This window comes from Pangasianodon hypophthalmus, chromosome 7, assembly GCF_027358585.1.
Source record: "Pangasianodon hypophthalmus isolate fPanHyp1 chromosome 7, fPanHyp1.pri, whole genome shotgun sequence".
NCBI lineage: Eukaryota > Metazoa > Chordata > Actinopteri > Siluriformes > Pangasiidae > Pangasianodon > Pangasianodon hypophthalmus.
In genome coordinates, this window is record NC_069716.1 from 18554286 (window position 1) to 18569380 (window position 15095).

General features: G+C 39.3%; 1 protein-coding gene across 1 annotated transcript in view; it reads right to left on the minus strand.

The window, feature by feature from the left end:
• Window positions 1-13429, minus strand: part of snx25 (sorting nexin 25) — a 47651-nt gene extending 34222 nt beyond the window's left edge. The window contains exons 1-4 of the mRNA XM_026918043.3: window positions 12389-13429; window positions 9507-9591; window positions 1666-1882; window positions 416-588 (exon numbers count right to left, since the gene is read on the minus strand). Of these exons, the coding sequence (XP_026773844.2) occupies window positions 416-588; window positions 1666-1882; window positions 9507-9591; window positions 12389-12712 (799 nt within the window). The 5' untranslated portion in view covers window positions 12713-13429. The remainder of the gene's footprint in view (window positions 1-415; window positions 589-1665; window positions 1883-9506; window positions 9592-12388) is intronic.
• Between the last annotated feature and the right edge of the window lie 1666 nt (window positions 13430-15095).

The following is a 15095-nucleotide window of genomic DNA, read 5'->3' on the forward strand; positions in this document are numbered from 1 at the left end:
TGTTCTTCCATAAACTGGCCTAACCAGGAACCAACAGAACTTGAGATTCTATTTCAAGTTCATTTCCATCAATTTGAGAAAAATGAATGATCACACTGACACAGCATCATTTCAGCACACAATGACACCATTAAGTCCAACATGGAAGAGCCTGAATGTTTATTTGGTTTTGTTTTGTTTGGTTAAATTGATCCTAGCTGCAACAAAACTATCAACAAAAATGCTAAATGATAAAGAAAAAAAATCATATCAGACACTGAGTTTTTAAAGAAAAGAAAATCTGGCAATTACATTGTTCTTCCAACACTAATATGTATTAAATAAATAGCTGCACTTTAATGCATCATGGTTCATGAAGAGAAAGTAGAATATTGAAATTTGTATGTGTAGTTCAGGCAAGCAGAAAATAAGTCACCTTTAGTGGCGATAACCTCAACCAGGACAAGTCGGAGACTGCGGGAGCGAGCGTCACGCGAAGGCAGCAAGCAAAGAACTAGTAGACGTGAACAGCAGCGCAGGAAACGCATCTCCTCCTTGGGACTGCACAGACACGGATGAAGCGGAAAGGGCCTGGGCAACTCTTCCTGCCTACAGAGGGTTTGGGAAAGACGTCAAGGACATAATAAGGGAGGGAGCGAAGAAGGAATTAAGGAAGGGAGGAAGGAAGGGATTGAGGGAAGGAAAGAAATAAAGCCATAAGGGAGGCAGAAAGGAATAACACAGTGGAAAACAATGAAGAAACCAAAAGAGAACAGTAAAGCAGTGAGTGAGTGAGAGAGAGAGAGACAGAGAGGGAGAGAAATTGACAGAGACAGAGTTTGCTTTAGCCTTCTACTCAGCTAATGAGCTCTACTGATCGATCACTTCAAGACAGAGAACAATAAAGACATGATGGGCAGTTCTACTAATTGCAGCCTTCTGAGGTGGGTGTATGTGCTGAAGTAGCAGTCCTGAATGACTAAGCCCAGAACAACCCATAACAGTTTATTCCATAGAGACTGACATTAGGAATCTGATTAAGGACATGAGTGTGTTGTGTCTAGTAAGATCAGGAGAGCAGAAAAGAATAAATAGCAAGCAGGCACATGCTCTTGTGTTACTTCTGAAAACAGCCCTAAAATGGTATACATATGAAACACGTTACCAGCTACTTATATTTGCTTGTTTAGCTGATGCATTTTCCTAAGCAACAGTTGAGAGAGGATGCAACTGTGTAGGTGACAGTTAAGGGTCTTTCTCAAGGATGCAACTATGGCATCATGGAACTCGCAACCTTCTGATCATTAGAGGAAAAGCCATAACCTTCCACCACTTCCCAATTGATAAAACAGTAATTTAATCTAGCACTTTTACATTTCCTATGCAGAATCTTTGAAACATTGTTCATTTACTGAGAGAGAGAGTTTAATAGTTTTGATCTAACTGAGAATTGGGTACCTTTATTGGGTATTTCAAATGATCAAATGTTATAATCAGTAATAATATAATCAAGTAATAAATGATTAAAACCTCATAATTGAAAAATTAAAATTTAAATATGCTTCACATGCTAATAAAAAGTGATTAGTAGGCAAAATCAATCTGATTAACTACATGAAATTACGCTAAATAGCTAGACCATGGGCTAGACTAATGAAGGCCAGCGACTAAAGGTGCATGTCATACCTGGTGTTGGAGGCCTTGAGGTCACAGAAATGGGCATGGAGGCTCTTAACCATGTTGTCACAAACTACATTAACCACATCCACCTCGGAAAGGCGAGTCCTCAGCTGTTTTGTCATTTCCCAGAAATCTTCAGCCAGCATCTGATACAGCTGGCCTTCATCTCGACTCAGAGGCACATACCATGACAGGATGTAATCTCTATAGCTGTAGTCAAACACTAAAGGGGAGAGAAGATAGGATGTCAGTGTTATGTCCTGTTCCTAAGCTGCATCGCAGTTCAGGAAATCCTTTTAATTCTCAATCCAAATGGTATGGTAAGTAAGCCTCTCACGCTCAGTAAAACACTGACCATTCATTAGTACGCAATAACTTTGTCAACCCCGAAACTATATTATATATATACACACATACACACACATACACATACATACACACACATACATACATATATCCCTTAGTAAAGCACAGAGTGACTCCCATTTATTAATTCTTTCCCCCAAGTAAACTCTACCAAACGTACTTTTTTAGGACTTCGCAGATGGCATGTGGCACAGTTTGGATTCAATTCTGAGGCAAGCTGTAATTCATAAAAACCAGTACATCACCACAAAAGCAGATTGGACAGCTGGCCAAAATGACCTTTGATGCCTCACTTGTGTTTGTCCAAACACTCTTTTACATGATTTTTGAGCTGTTGAGCTGCTCTGACAAGGACTGTTTTCAGCCCCATTGGCTCCAGCTTTAGAGCTGCATTAAGCAGAGAAATGGCCCTGAAAGAGAGGCACAAACAGCTCTGGAGAGACCATCTGACAAGGACAAAAGGACCTGGTTCCAAGTAACAGATGGCTTTGGGTTGGTACCACTGCCAAGGGAGCTTTGTCAATTGCAAACAACTGCAACTCTGTGAAGCCACTAAATGTCTGTGTCCTTCTTCAAAAACATTAACTCTAGTTACAACAACTCATTTGTGAAAAGCTGATCCAACCGCATTTTGTGAGGACCTGCTGTTCTTCTCTGCTGCAGATCAGCAATAAGCACATGAAACATCGCTCTGACTTCTAACACAATGGCCAAAGAATGCAAGTTTTAACAACTTTAAACAACAAAAACTGGATGGCACGGTTATGCAGAAGGTACAGTTGCTCCAAGTTCCCTGGTCCGATCCTGACATTGGCACATCTGTGTCCATGTGGGTTTCCTCCTGGTTCTTTGGTTTTCTCTCGCCTCCCAAAAACATGTACGGTGGTTGACTGGTTAGGTTAAATTGCCTCACTTCCTCCTATTGTTCCTGGAAAAGATTCCGGATCCACTGCAACCCTGACCAAGATGGATGGATGGATGGATGGATGAATGAATAAATGAATGAATGAACAACAAATGCTTGAATAAGATCTTCAACAGGGTTCCTCTCCCAATCACAATCTTAAGAGCCTCTTTAGTTAAATTCATGTGGTAACATTAGTCACATATAAGATTCCAAATGACATTACTTCATAGCAATGACAGCACAGAATTGAGCACGCTCTGATTATTTACGGCTGCCTTTTTAGCAGCCTTGTTGTGAGCGGTCTTCTCTTTCACTGTGAATGAGTCATGCTGGCATTGCTTCCACTCTGTTTAACTAAGCCTGTAAGGCATGCCTCAAGACTCAGGGAGAGAGAGAGAAAGAAAGACATATATAGTGCGATAAATAGAGAGATAAACACACAGACATACAACTGAGACACGATCACTCCCAGACGTACCAGGCGTACACATATCAAACTCTGTTAATGACTGTTTACTCCCAATGACACCCATCATCCAGGACAAGGTCAGACAGTGGAGACTGGATCACTGGGGCAGCAGTACACCATGACACTGTCCTTCTCAAACCTGCAGGATATCATCTGTCTAGCAGAACAAACATCATATGTGCAAAGGCCAAAAAGAACCAAAAGAACATGCTGACCTGAAAGTGCTTCATCAAAGCAAGGCAGTGTGTCCTTGGCCAGACTAATTCTCATTACATTTCAGAAACCTCAGTAGTAGGCTCCACACATATTCCCAGAGCAAAACATAGTAAGTCTTTATTAGTCTAAGCAAAGCTGTCTCATTGGAGAAACAGCTGTAAATTTCCATTAGAACATTACATAATTATTCACATCAAACACATACAAACCTAGAATTTTACTAGATATAATTTGTAACTAGAGCCTGGAAATAAATTCTCATAGTTGTGCCTTGATGACACCACCTCACTGAAACGCTTCCCTTTCCAATAAATGTAAACACAAACACATGCTAGTACAAACAAGCCAGCCTCATGACTATGTATGAGCCACCAACCACCCACATCGTGACTGATAGACAAATATGAGTGGGAAATCCAGGTTTTTGTATTGATTAAAACCTATCTAGTATTTTCTAGTTTTTTAGTTTCGAGAGGAACCAGACTAAACTAAAAGATGTAGTCTAAACCATCGCTATATCAGTATAACAGTATTTATTGTACAATATAATGGTAACATGGAATCTTTTCAGTAGTATGTTGAGATTTTCCTCCTATTTTTCAGACCTTGTCATAAACATAAATCTAACAGAATACTACTTAACAGTAAGGCTGTATAGAACAAAGCCATAATCTGAAGAAGTGACTCATGTATCCTATCAGCGCTTCGGCATGAAAAGGTGTTAAGGGCACAAGGCAATTCATTAAATAATAAATACTGCATCAGGAAAATTGTGTATTGAATTATTAAAAGAAGGCTTCCCTTCTTATGGAATAGTAAAACCACAAAGTTGTGCAAGATCTGATAGTAAAATAAGTTGCATAATAATAACAACAATAATAATGCTGGATTTGAAGCTACCAAAAAGCACATGTCATTTTGTAGTAACCTCAGGTACAAGCACTTCTAGCTCACCATCAGTGAAGGAACTGATGTGAGAGGGAAGAGAAGACAAAAGCAGCTCACTTAAGGAATCTGTTAATCTCAGTTCATTTCAGTTCATCTCATTTCAAATCACACCTCTCAGTCACAATCAAATGCTGTCGTACTCTAATTTGATTCATCTTGTTACATCTGTATAAATGTATTTTATATTCATAATATGCACATAGTAAATCAGGGTGTTTGATAGAAGTTGTAGCATACATTTGTTTTTATGAAGCATGGATGAATAAGCTATATTGTGTGCTGACTCTTCTACCCCTCTTACCCTGCACTTCCTCTTCCTGTTAATCAGACTTCTTACAATATTCACCTAGTGTTAGATCAGAAGATGAAATTTCCCTGTGTTGACTCTCTCTCTCTTTCCACTCTTGTGCTTATCACATACGTATAATCCCAGCATGTCATCTGTCTCTGTTATTATGCTACTAATGAGCTTCATGTTAACCTGCCTTCACGCTCAGGCCTCTTCCACTCAACCTTTACTAAGAACATTTAATTGCTGCACTTTCCAAGTTTTCTTTCTGGACAGACTATCTGTTTTTGCATTAAGGCACTTGAACCACCAGTTTCCAAAACTGCAAAATAGATAAGAACTTTTCCCTGAATAAAAATATTTCACAATCACAAACAATTCTATACCACAGCAGCAGTAACTAGAAGTCATAATTAGGCCACAAATCTAGATTACCAGCACCATAACCACACATTTGTTCCACTGTGAAATAGTAATAGATGCACTGCCGTCACGTTAAATCTGTAATTTAGACACAGACACTGAGAAACACAGAATATCAACACTGCAATTCATTCTGAAGAAAAAAAAAATGTTTTTAATGAGATTATCACAGGTAGCGTCAGTGCTTTTATAAAACAGTAACAGCTCACTGACTGGATGATCTATCTATCTTTCTAGAAACTGTTTTCTTTTTTTGTTAAATATGTCATTTTTATGTTTTTTATATGTAGCACTACTGCTTTTGCTAATACTCTGATAGCAAGCCTAAATATGATACATACCCCGCCCCCCATATTGCCCACCCACTGTGTACATAAATAATCAAGATACTGTGAAATTATTAAGCATCACAAATACAGAGTTTTTTTAAATTATACTGGAGATGATTGTACAAGGAAGCAAAGTCTGCATGTTCTACCACAGAGTCATCTGTACTGCTTAACTCATCGGCTCAACGGGGCTCTGTAGCTGACAAGGCTTGAATGAATGCCCAGTAGCGCAAGAGCTTACGAAATAAATGACGTGTTCTCTATTTTCAAATATAACCGTGAAGCATGTGTAAGCCAGCTCAGTGAAATAATCCCCACAATGCTGCAGTGCCATAATTCTAATTAGTAAAGTATACTAAGAATAAATTAATAGCATTAGTAGCATCCCTACTTCTAATGAGCAGTGCCAGTACTAATGACCAGTACTTCCATAATTCTAATAACTAGTACTTCACTACTTCTAAAAACCGGCATTTCTAACGACAAGTACTTTAATACTTCTAATGAGCAGTACTTTGATGCTACTAATGAGCAGTACTTCTAATGAGCAGTACTTTGATGCTACTAATGAGCAGTACTTCTAATGAGCAGTACTTTGATGCTACTAATGAGCAGTACTTCTAATGAGCAGTACATTGATGCTACTAATGAGCAGTACTTCTAACGGCCAGTACTTCGATGCTATTAATGGCCTTCGGCACTTCTACTGAAAAGAATTCCAGAACTTCTAATGATCAGTACCTCAGAACCTTTAATGACACGTACTTCTAATGACACGTACTTCTAATGACACGTACTTCTAATGACACGTACTTTGAGGCTACTAATGACCAGTATTTCGATGCTATTAAAGGTCTTCAGCACTTCTAATGAAAAGTATTCCAGAACTTCTAATGATCAGTACCTCAGAACCTCTAATGAGACATATTTCTAACCAGTACTTCTAATGACCATTACACCAGTACTGCTAATGACCATTACTTCAGTACTGCTAATGACCAGTACTTCAGTACCTTTAATGACCAGTACTTCTAAGGACCATTACTTCAGTACTTATGATCAACTGCATATTTCTTGAATAACAAACTTACACACTTACATTTAACCCAATTATTTAGAGGCTTGTTGACAAATGACCAAAAGTATTACACAGTCAAACAGCACAGTAACACACTGATGTTAGTCCAGTGTGCTAAAAGATCTGAAAAATCAAATGTGTTTATCTAAACGAATAATTAGTATTTATACCATTCATCTTCTTGCTAAACAGCTCAAGGAAAAAACATTTCCTTGTTTGCTGGTGGTGCTCACATACCAAATGAGGTGCACAACGGAACAAACAGAACGAACAAACCACAAAAGCAAAATCAATCTCTGTAGAAAAATGAAAGTGAGAGAGACCGCCATTCATATAGGTGATGAATTGTATGACAGGCACAGACGACCAGTGGCATGTTTTGTAATCGAATTTTGCATTATTAAAAAAAAAATGAGTGAAAAAATCTAAAACAAATGGAAAGGCACACTCGATTTTTCAAATACTGCACCAGAACTAGGCAAGCTAGAGAACAAAATGACACATAACTACAATAAGCAGACTGTTTTCAACAACCTAAAGCAATTTCTACGTTTTGTGTTCCTCAGTCACTTATTTCACAGAATGCTCTGAACTGACCCTAGAGCAATACAGGGTTTGATGAGATGTCACAAATATAAATAGGGAACTTCAAAGATGTGGAGTTTTAGCGGGTTACACACAAGTGCGTAAATAGAGGAACGAGAAAGGAAGTGTCGAGACAGAGGGCAAAGGTGACAAGACCTCTAGGAGGGGTCTGTGCCAGCTAATGGTGATTCATATACTGTTTATTTTAGCACAACCTACATCGGCATGATACATCTGCATGATCTAAAATGACCATTATGATTCTTCCCACTATAATGAAGTCCTGATTATTTATAACAAGTAAATATCCACTTTGGGAACTAAAATATTTCATCGCATTTCATCAGCAGGAAACAGTCTTCCACACTGAATACTGTTAGACCGTATTCCTTTGAAAGAATACACCTGTGAATAAAAATAAGACTGCTTCTTAGTCAAATTATTGTTTGTATATTTTGTACATGATAAATATTAAAACAATTGCATGGTAATTGAATTAAAGAATACTGTATATCACAGCAGTATACAACCATGTATAACATATGCAGTCGACCTTCTCTAATGATCTTTAGAGATCCTGTATAGCCTAATGAAAGTCACTTGGTATATAATCTCAGTATGTTTTGGTAGCGAAGACCAAATACAATTATCTGACTACCTGGGTAACCATTTAAAGTGTCAGTATTTGTATTTGTATTTTTCATACCCCACATTGACAAGAAGACAGTGAGCAAGTATGACACTGCAAAAGAAAAACTATATCTGGCAATATTTTGATACATTAAAAGTCTCTGGACGCAGGCTCCCAAGTGACGCAACAGAAGTGTTCATCCTATCATCAGGAGATTATGAGTTCAAATCCTGATAACGCTAGAAGCAGTCCTAGACAGCAAAACTGCCCCTGCTCCCTGGGTGAGAGTGATGGCTTTAATCAGTGCTAGGCAGTCGTGGGTATCTGTGAGCTCGAGTATGTGGAAGAGGGCAGTTGGCACTTCCCCCCACCCCCGTCCCTGCCAAAATTAAGGTAAAAATACACAATGTACCTCAGGTTTGCGGTGTAAGCCCATTTTACAATGCTCACAACCACTCTATCATGATTTTCATTTTACACCAGGTGCTGCTCACCTGTGGAGCATTCTTTTATGTTTCATTCACTCAGTAAAGCTAATGTGCAAATGTATGTGCTAATCTTTAGATTATTGAAAACATGCATTGCCACGGTGATCACAAGGTTTGTTAATCCAATAAGACTTTCACTCCTCTCACTCACACACGCTCTCTGTTATAATCTTTACGAAGTTGGAATTTCAACCGACATCAGAGCGCACGCTGTTACAGAAGGAACACAGGCTGAAATACTGAGCTGATATTCCTTCTATATATCACGTCTGTCAAACACAAACATGTGCACCACCAACACTGAAGCTTATTGACAGTGGAAAAATGATCACACTAAACCCTTTCTTAGCAATTAATCAAATATCAATTAAATCTTACAGATATCTGAATATTTAAATTAGGCAGCAGCAGTAGCTCAATAAAAACAACTTCTAATGTTAGTCAGTTGGCAACCTTCAGCTAAGCTCACGAATTTGGTTATGTTTCAATATTCGAGCCAAAAATTCTGATCACAATTAAAATATGATTTGTGTAACCTTAGAAGAGCAAAAGGAAAGTGGTTTTAAAAAGCGACTTACATGAGTAATGTCTTTAAGTCATGTAGCCTAGCATATAACCTAATCACAGTCAATTCCCTTATAGCCAAGTGAACACCGAGACATGCAAAGCATTATAAGCACAGGTAAGTAGTGCTTTGAGATCAGAATCGCTCAGACAGATTATTCTATCCTCCTCCTCTCTGCAATGACAAAACAGCTCAGCTTGCCCTCATCCATCATACCAGGTTTAGAGAGTTTGACATAAAATTTGTTCATACCTATTTTCCAGGCTTTCAAGCTGTAAATAGGTTTGCTTTGCTGTATTTCTACTCCTTCTACTCCAAAAGGAAGAATGACAATATTTTTAATCTCTGCATGCAAGGTATGATTCATATGACCTCTGCTTTAGGGATATTTGTTCATTGTAATTAAATCTGTTCATTGTAATCAAATGGTTAATGCGAGATTTGCTGATAGAATTTTCCTGCTAGTGCCACTTCAGTGCAAGTCATTTTACAAAGGGACGAGTAACATTCATTGAGTTGTTTGCATTTCTGTCATTATGATGCTTCTACTCACCCTCTTTTAGAGCTTTGTCCACATTGTGTGACACCACTACTCGTCTGGTCTGTGCGGAGTCTAGAAGTGGTACTGAAAACCGTCCCTGTAGAACACAGAACACAAACACACACGATTTAAACACACACCCTATGAATGACACTACTGGACAGAGTAAGTTCATTGAAAGCATAAACCTTGAATTACAACCATTGCGAAACAAACTGCATTTAACAAAAATGAGCAGGCATCCTGTGTGGTCGTGCCCCCAAGGCTTTTGTTCTCATTACTTCCATAATGTCATCAGTATCTAGTAACACTGCGTCACTGTGGTCTTATGTTGATTTTACTGTACCAAAACTGCATGCTAAAAACAGTTCCTGATAGCTGTAGTTACAGTGGAAAGTATTCACTCCTCTTGAACTTTACCACATCTGGTAGTGTTACAACCTGGAACTAAAATGGACTTATTTGTAATTACATATCATGAATGTATATAAAACTGTCAACATTGAAGTGGTTGATGTAATTAGTCAGTCAGAGAACCAACCAATCGGCCAAGGATAACTCTAAATATAATGCCTCCACCACCATGCTTCACAGTGATGGTGATGGGTTGGTGTTCTTGTGGGGATGAGAAGTGGTTGTTCTGGGAACATCTACTCCGATCTGAGCTGTGGATCTCTCCAGCTACTTCAGAGTTACCCTTGGCCTCCTGGTTGTTCCTCTGACTAATGCCCTCCTTACCCAGTCACTGATTTGTGTTGAATGACCTCCTCTAGGAAGAGTGATGGATGTGCCATATTCTTTCCATGTTTTAATAATTTTAGTTTTTAAGTTTTTTTTATCTGCAAAATAATTTTGCAAACTACATTAATATTACCCCCACTTCAATATTATGGGCTATTAGTGGACTCATGAAATATAGTCCTAATTAAGTCCATTCCCAAATTTCGACTTAAGAATCAATAATGTCTGTCCATCCATCCATCCATCTCAGCTCCAGGCTGTGTCACTACAATATGTGGAAAAGTTCAAGGAGAGTGAAAACTTATGAAGGGACTGTAGATTGTTTGCCTCCAGCTGGCAAATCCATAGCACTCTCTTTGACAGAATCCAGTTCAGTAGCATGGATTCAGATGAAGAAAGTGTTGTCCAGTACAATGCAGCTTTACCCTTAGAAACAACCTTGGTCAACCTTTGGAGGGGGATATTTGCTGATATGAAAAAAAGGCCAATCATACCAGCTAGACAGTTATAAGTATCACATTTATGCTTTCTACGCTGAAAACAGCTGCTTGCTTTATTATTGCCATTTTAACATGCCATATTACTAATTATATTGATCATAGCTCATTGTGTGAGCCACTTTTTTCATATCAGCACAAATAGCACTCTATACAGTGCTTTGTCTACACAAACTCGCATGTTTAATTTTACAGGTTTCAAAATTACATGTTTAATTTAATGGCTGTCTTTTCACCCACTAAAATCCAAAGCTGGAAGCCCCCTAGCCTACTTAATGATGGTTAAAACACTGAAGTGTGGCAAAAGGTTTATATATATATATATATATATATATATATATATATATATATATATATATATATATATATATATATATATATATAAAATTTCAGACCTATGCCTGGAACAGCTGTGACAATCCAAGCAATTGCTGACTGCAGCTTTAAAATATGCAGACCAATGACCCAAGTGTACTAATAGTTTGTTATGTTCTAGAGGCTTGCTAATGCTTGACACATTGGTCACTGCCTTTTTGACATATCATAAGTATATTTCCACCAAATGTGTGCATAGGACCAATTTCATTACAAATCAGTTTCTGGCCAAGTATTGCACCATTAAAGATGCAATCACATCCCAATGTGGACTAATATATTTAAGTGATGGACAAGCTTTCTCACAAAAACTGTTTGGGAGGTCAAAACATGTAAACAGACTAGGATAAGAAGTTATTTTATCAGGCACACCTAACATACAAGTGCACTTCATAGGTATACAATTACTCACTGTAGGCTCATCTGTTTCTATAAACGATTTGTCGTATCCTCCTCTACCCCATCCGTATATGGAAATGGATGGGCCAACAATGACTGGATATCATTGAATGGTGGATCAATCTCAACACACGTAATGACACCGACATGGTAGTGGCATCTCACAGAGCGTTGTACTGGTATGGGTGTATGAGGTGCCATCAGCAATGGACTTTAAATTCTCACTGGCATCAGTGGTCTATTTCTAAGCACATCGCTGCAGTTAGCTGGATATTTTGGGTTGGTGGACTGTTCTCAGCTCAGCAGTGACATCCCAACAACACTGTTATACCAGATACATTGGCACCAGTGCCACAGATCCGGTCTCAAACTGTGCCAAGCAACACATAGTAGGTTTACCTAATACAATGACCAATGAGTGTAGGTGCAAGGTAATCAAGCGGCCAGTGAGTGATTATACAAATAGTGATGGGTGGCACGGCGGCATAGTAGGTAGCCTTGCTGCCTTACATCTCCTGTGTTTCTGGTTCGATCCTGAGCTCAGGTTACCGTCTGCATGGATTTTCCGTGTAAGTTCACCCTGTTTCTGCATGGGTTTTCTCTGTGTTCTCTACAAAACCTGCCAGGGGGTGGACTCAGTAGATTTTCCTACACTACATTTCCCCTAGGTGTGAATGTGTGTGTACATGTGTGTATGCATGGTGTTCTGCGATGGATTATTATCCTATCCAGGGTGTGTTCCTGCTTCACACCCAGTTTGAGGATCCACCATGACCCTGCCTAGGATACTCCGGTTACTGAAGATGGATGGATAGATGAAGGAATGACTAATTGAATAAAAAATACAAGTGACTGATGTGATATTGATGTGTACCTGCTTACCATTAATCTGTTGAATAAATCCAGCAGCTTGTCCGACTGCCTCTTGGAGGGATCAAATGGGGTGATCTTGGGTGGACTCTTCTTGCCAATCGAGGCCAAACTGCCCAAGAGGAAGCAGAACAAGGCGAAAGAGACGTAAATGAAGAGCTTGAGAAAAAACGAGGTTACAGTGAGTCCTCCGTAGCCGGACTGGAAGAGCACAGCGGCCGCCGCGATGCCCAGAGTGATGGCGGGCAGGAGGCGGCATGAGGGGCTGGGCACAGGCATGGGCATGGGCATGGGCATGGGGGCATCGCCACTGCTGCTGCTGCCATTAACATGCATGCTGCTGGAAATGACATGGCCTCACAGGCGCGAACAGGACAGACTTTATGCCCCTCGAGTTCGCCCAGCTTTCATTCATTAGCCACCTTGTACCTTGGTCTATCAGAGAGCTACTCAACACCGAAAACCCAAAGACAATATACAGCCCTGCTAACTAGCATCTTACTTCTGTTACCTCAGCGCTGTCGATGGCTTGAGAATTACACTGCATAAAAGCAGCTGATGGTGAACACGGGTAGCTCCAGAGACCACACACCAGCTAGCTAGTTAAGCTCGGTTAAAAAGCCAGCTAACTTATTTACCTAGTCTTCGAGTCGAGGTACTAAGCAAGTGTAAAGAAAAACAAGTCCCTGCTATCTGAAGTAGTCCAAGCAGCGCACTAAGCTCAATGTCTACACCAAACAAGGCGAATAAATACAAAATACCAAACAGGCAATTATCAACTTTATATAGCTAATTAGGACACCGGCGTTTTCAGAGCTAATGGCTATACTGATATTAATTTACATAGCGGTGCGCGAGCGCTCAAGTTTCCATCCCCGCAAATAAGAAAACAACAAGGCAGAAAACGCAAATAAATCCTCGCATTTCCGATATGTGAAGTCCACTATAAATCCACAGCTGACAGCGTCAAGTCCAAAATAATATCACAAGCCAAATTGTTTAGGTTACGATGGTTTTCGTCACTACAGCCTTTCGGGGGAGGAAACGCGTCTCCATGGCGCACGTGACGCTTATCGACCAATCAGCGCTCAGTGCGAACTGTGCACCCACCTAATCAGTCAATCAGACGCGTTTAATGTGTTGTTTAAATAAACATGCGGAAGAAAACGGTTCAGCCTCTTTATTGTGAAACTAAATAGGGACAAGTCATGCACGGGTAAAAAAAAAAAAAAAATGGACATAATAAGATTGACTCATGTGGGGATTTAGGTTTACTAGGAAATAATGGAAGTGAAACAGTTATGGGTCTCTGTGCAAACGTAGAACTATTTCCAAGTATGTATGGTTTTGTTGCAGTTCTGTCTCGAAATTATCTCGTCTGTATATTTCATAAGAATCATATATATTCATGTATATATATATATATATATATATATATATATATATATATATATATATATATATATATATATATATATATTATTTAGTCTGTATAATTCATAAGAATCCCCAACCCCCCTCTCTCTTTATACACCCACACACAGAGAGAGAGAGAGAGAGAGAGAGAGAGAGAGAGAGAGACAGATCAGCCATAAAATTAAAACCACCTGCCTAATATTGTGTAGGTCCCCCTTGTGCCGCATGACAAGGCATGACCCTGTCGCCGGTTGTCCTTCCTTGGCCCTCCTTTGGTAGGTACTATCCAATGCAGACCTGGAACACCCCACAAGACCTGTTGTTTTGGAGCCATCACAATCACATTACAGCCATCACACCTTGTCAAAGTCACTAAAATCCTTATGATTGCCCATTTTTCCTGCTTCCAACACATCAACTTCGAGAACTGACTGTTGCCTAATACATCCCACCCCTTGACAGGGGCCATTGTAAGGAGATAATGAATGTTTTTCTCTTCACCCGTTAGTGGTTTTACTGTTATGGCTGATCGATATCTATCTATCTATCTATCTATCTATCTATCTTTACATATAGATAGATAGATAGATAGGGGGGTGTGAGTTTGGAGATTCTTATGAATTATACAGACTAAATAATTTTATTAGTTAAACTAGAGCCACCAGGGGGCTGTACAGGATTATGTACTATTTCTTCTGAAAGAAATTGAGGCTCCAGTGTCCTTAGTGTTCACAGTAATATAGACTAATGTTTCTTAATTCAGATGTTCGCTTGCTATTTCATGGATCTTGGCATGGATAAGTCTTTGTAACTGATGTAGAAAGTGACAAATCTGACACTTGCCCTTCTTGTCTGTGCCCTCAATTTGGAAGAATGGCCTGATCTTGTTAGTGTCTTAGTTGTACCATATTTTTTTTACCATATTATAACCCACTTTGTTATAATGGATTTCACCATGCTTTTAAGAAGGTTTGAAGCTTTGCTTATCTTTTTATAACCGTCTCCAACTTTTGTCCTTCTAATAAACTCAAAGCTTCATGGGCAGTTCTATGGGATGCTTCCATACACAATTGTCTAGAATGTCTTTGTATTGTTTAGCATTAAGATTTCATTTCACTGGAACTAAGTGGCTGAGCCCAAACCTGTTCCAGCATGACAGTGCCCCTGTGCACAAAGTGAGGTCCATAAAGACATGGTTTGCCAAGGTTGTGTGAAGGAACTCAAGTGGTCTGCACAGAGCCCTGTCCTCAACCTCAATGAATTCATCTTTGGGATGAATTGGAACACCAAGTTTACACCAGGC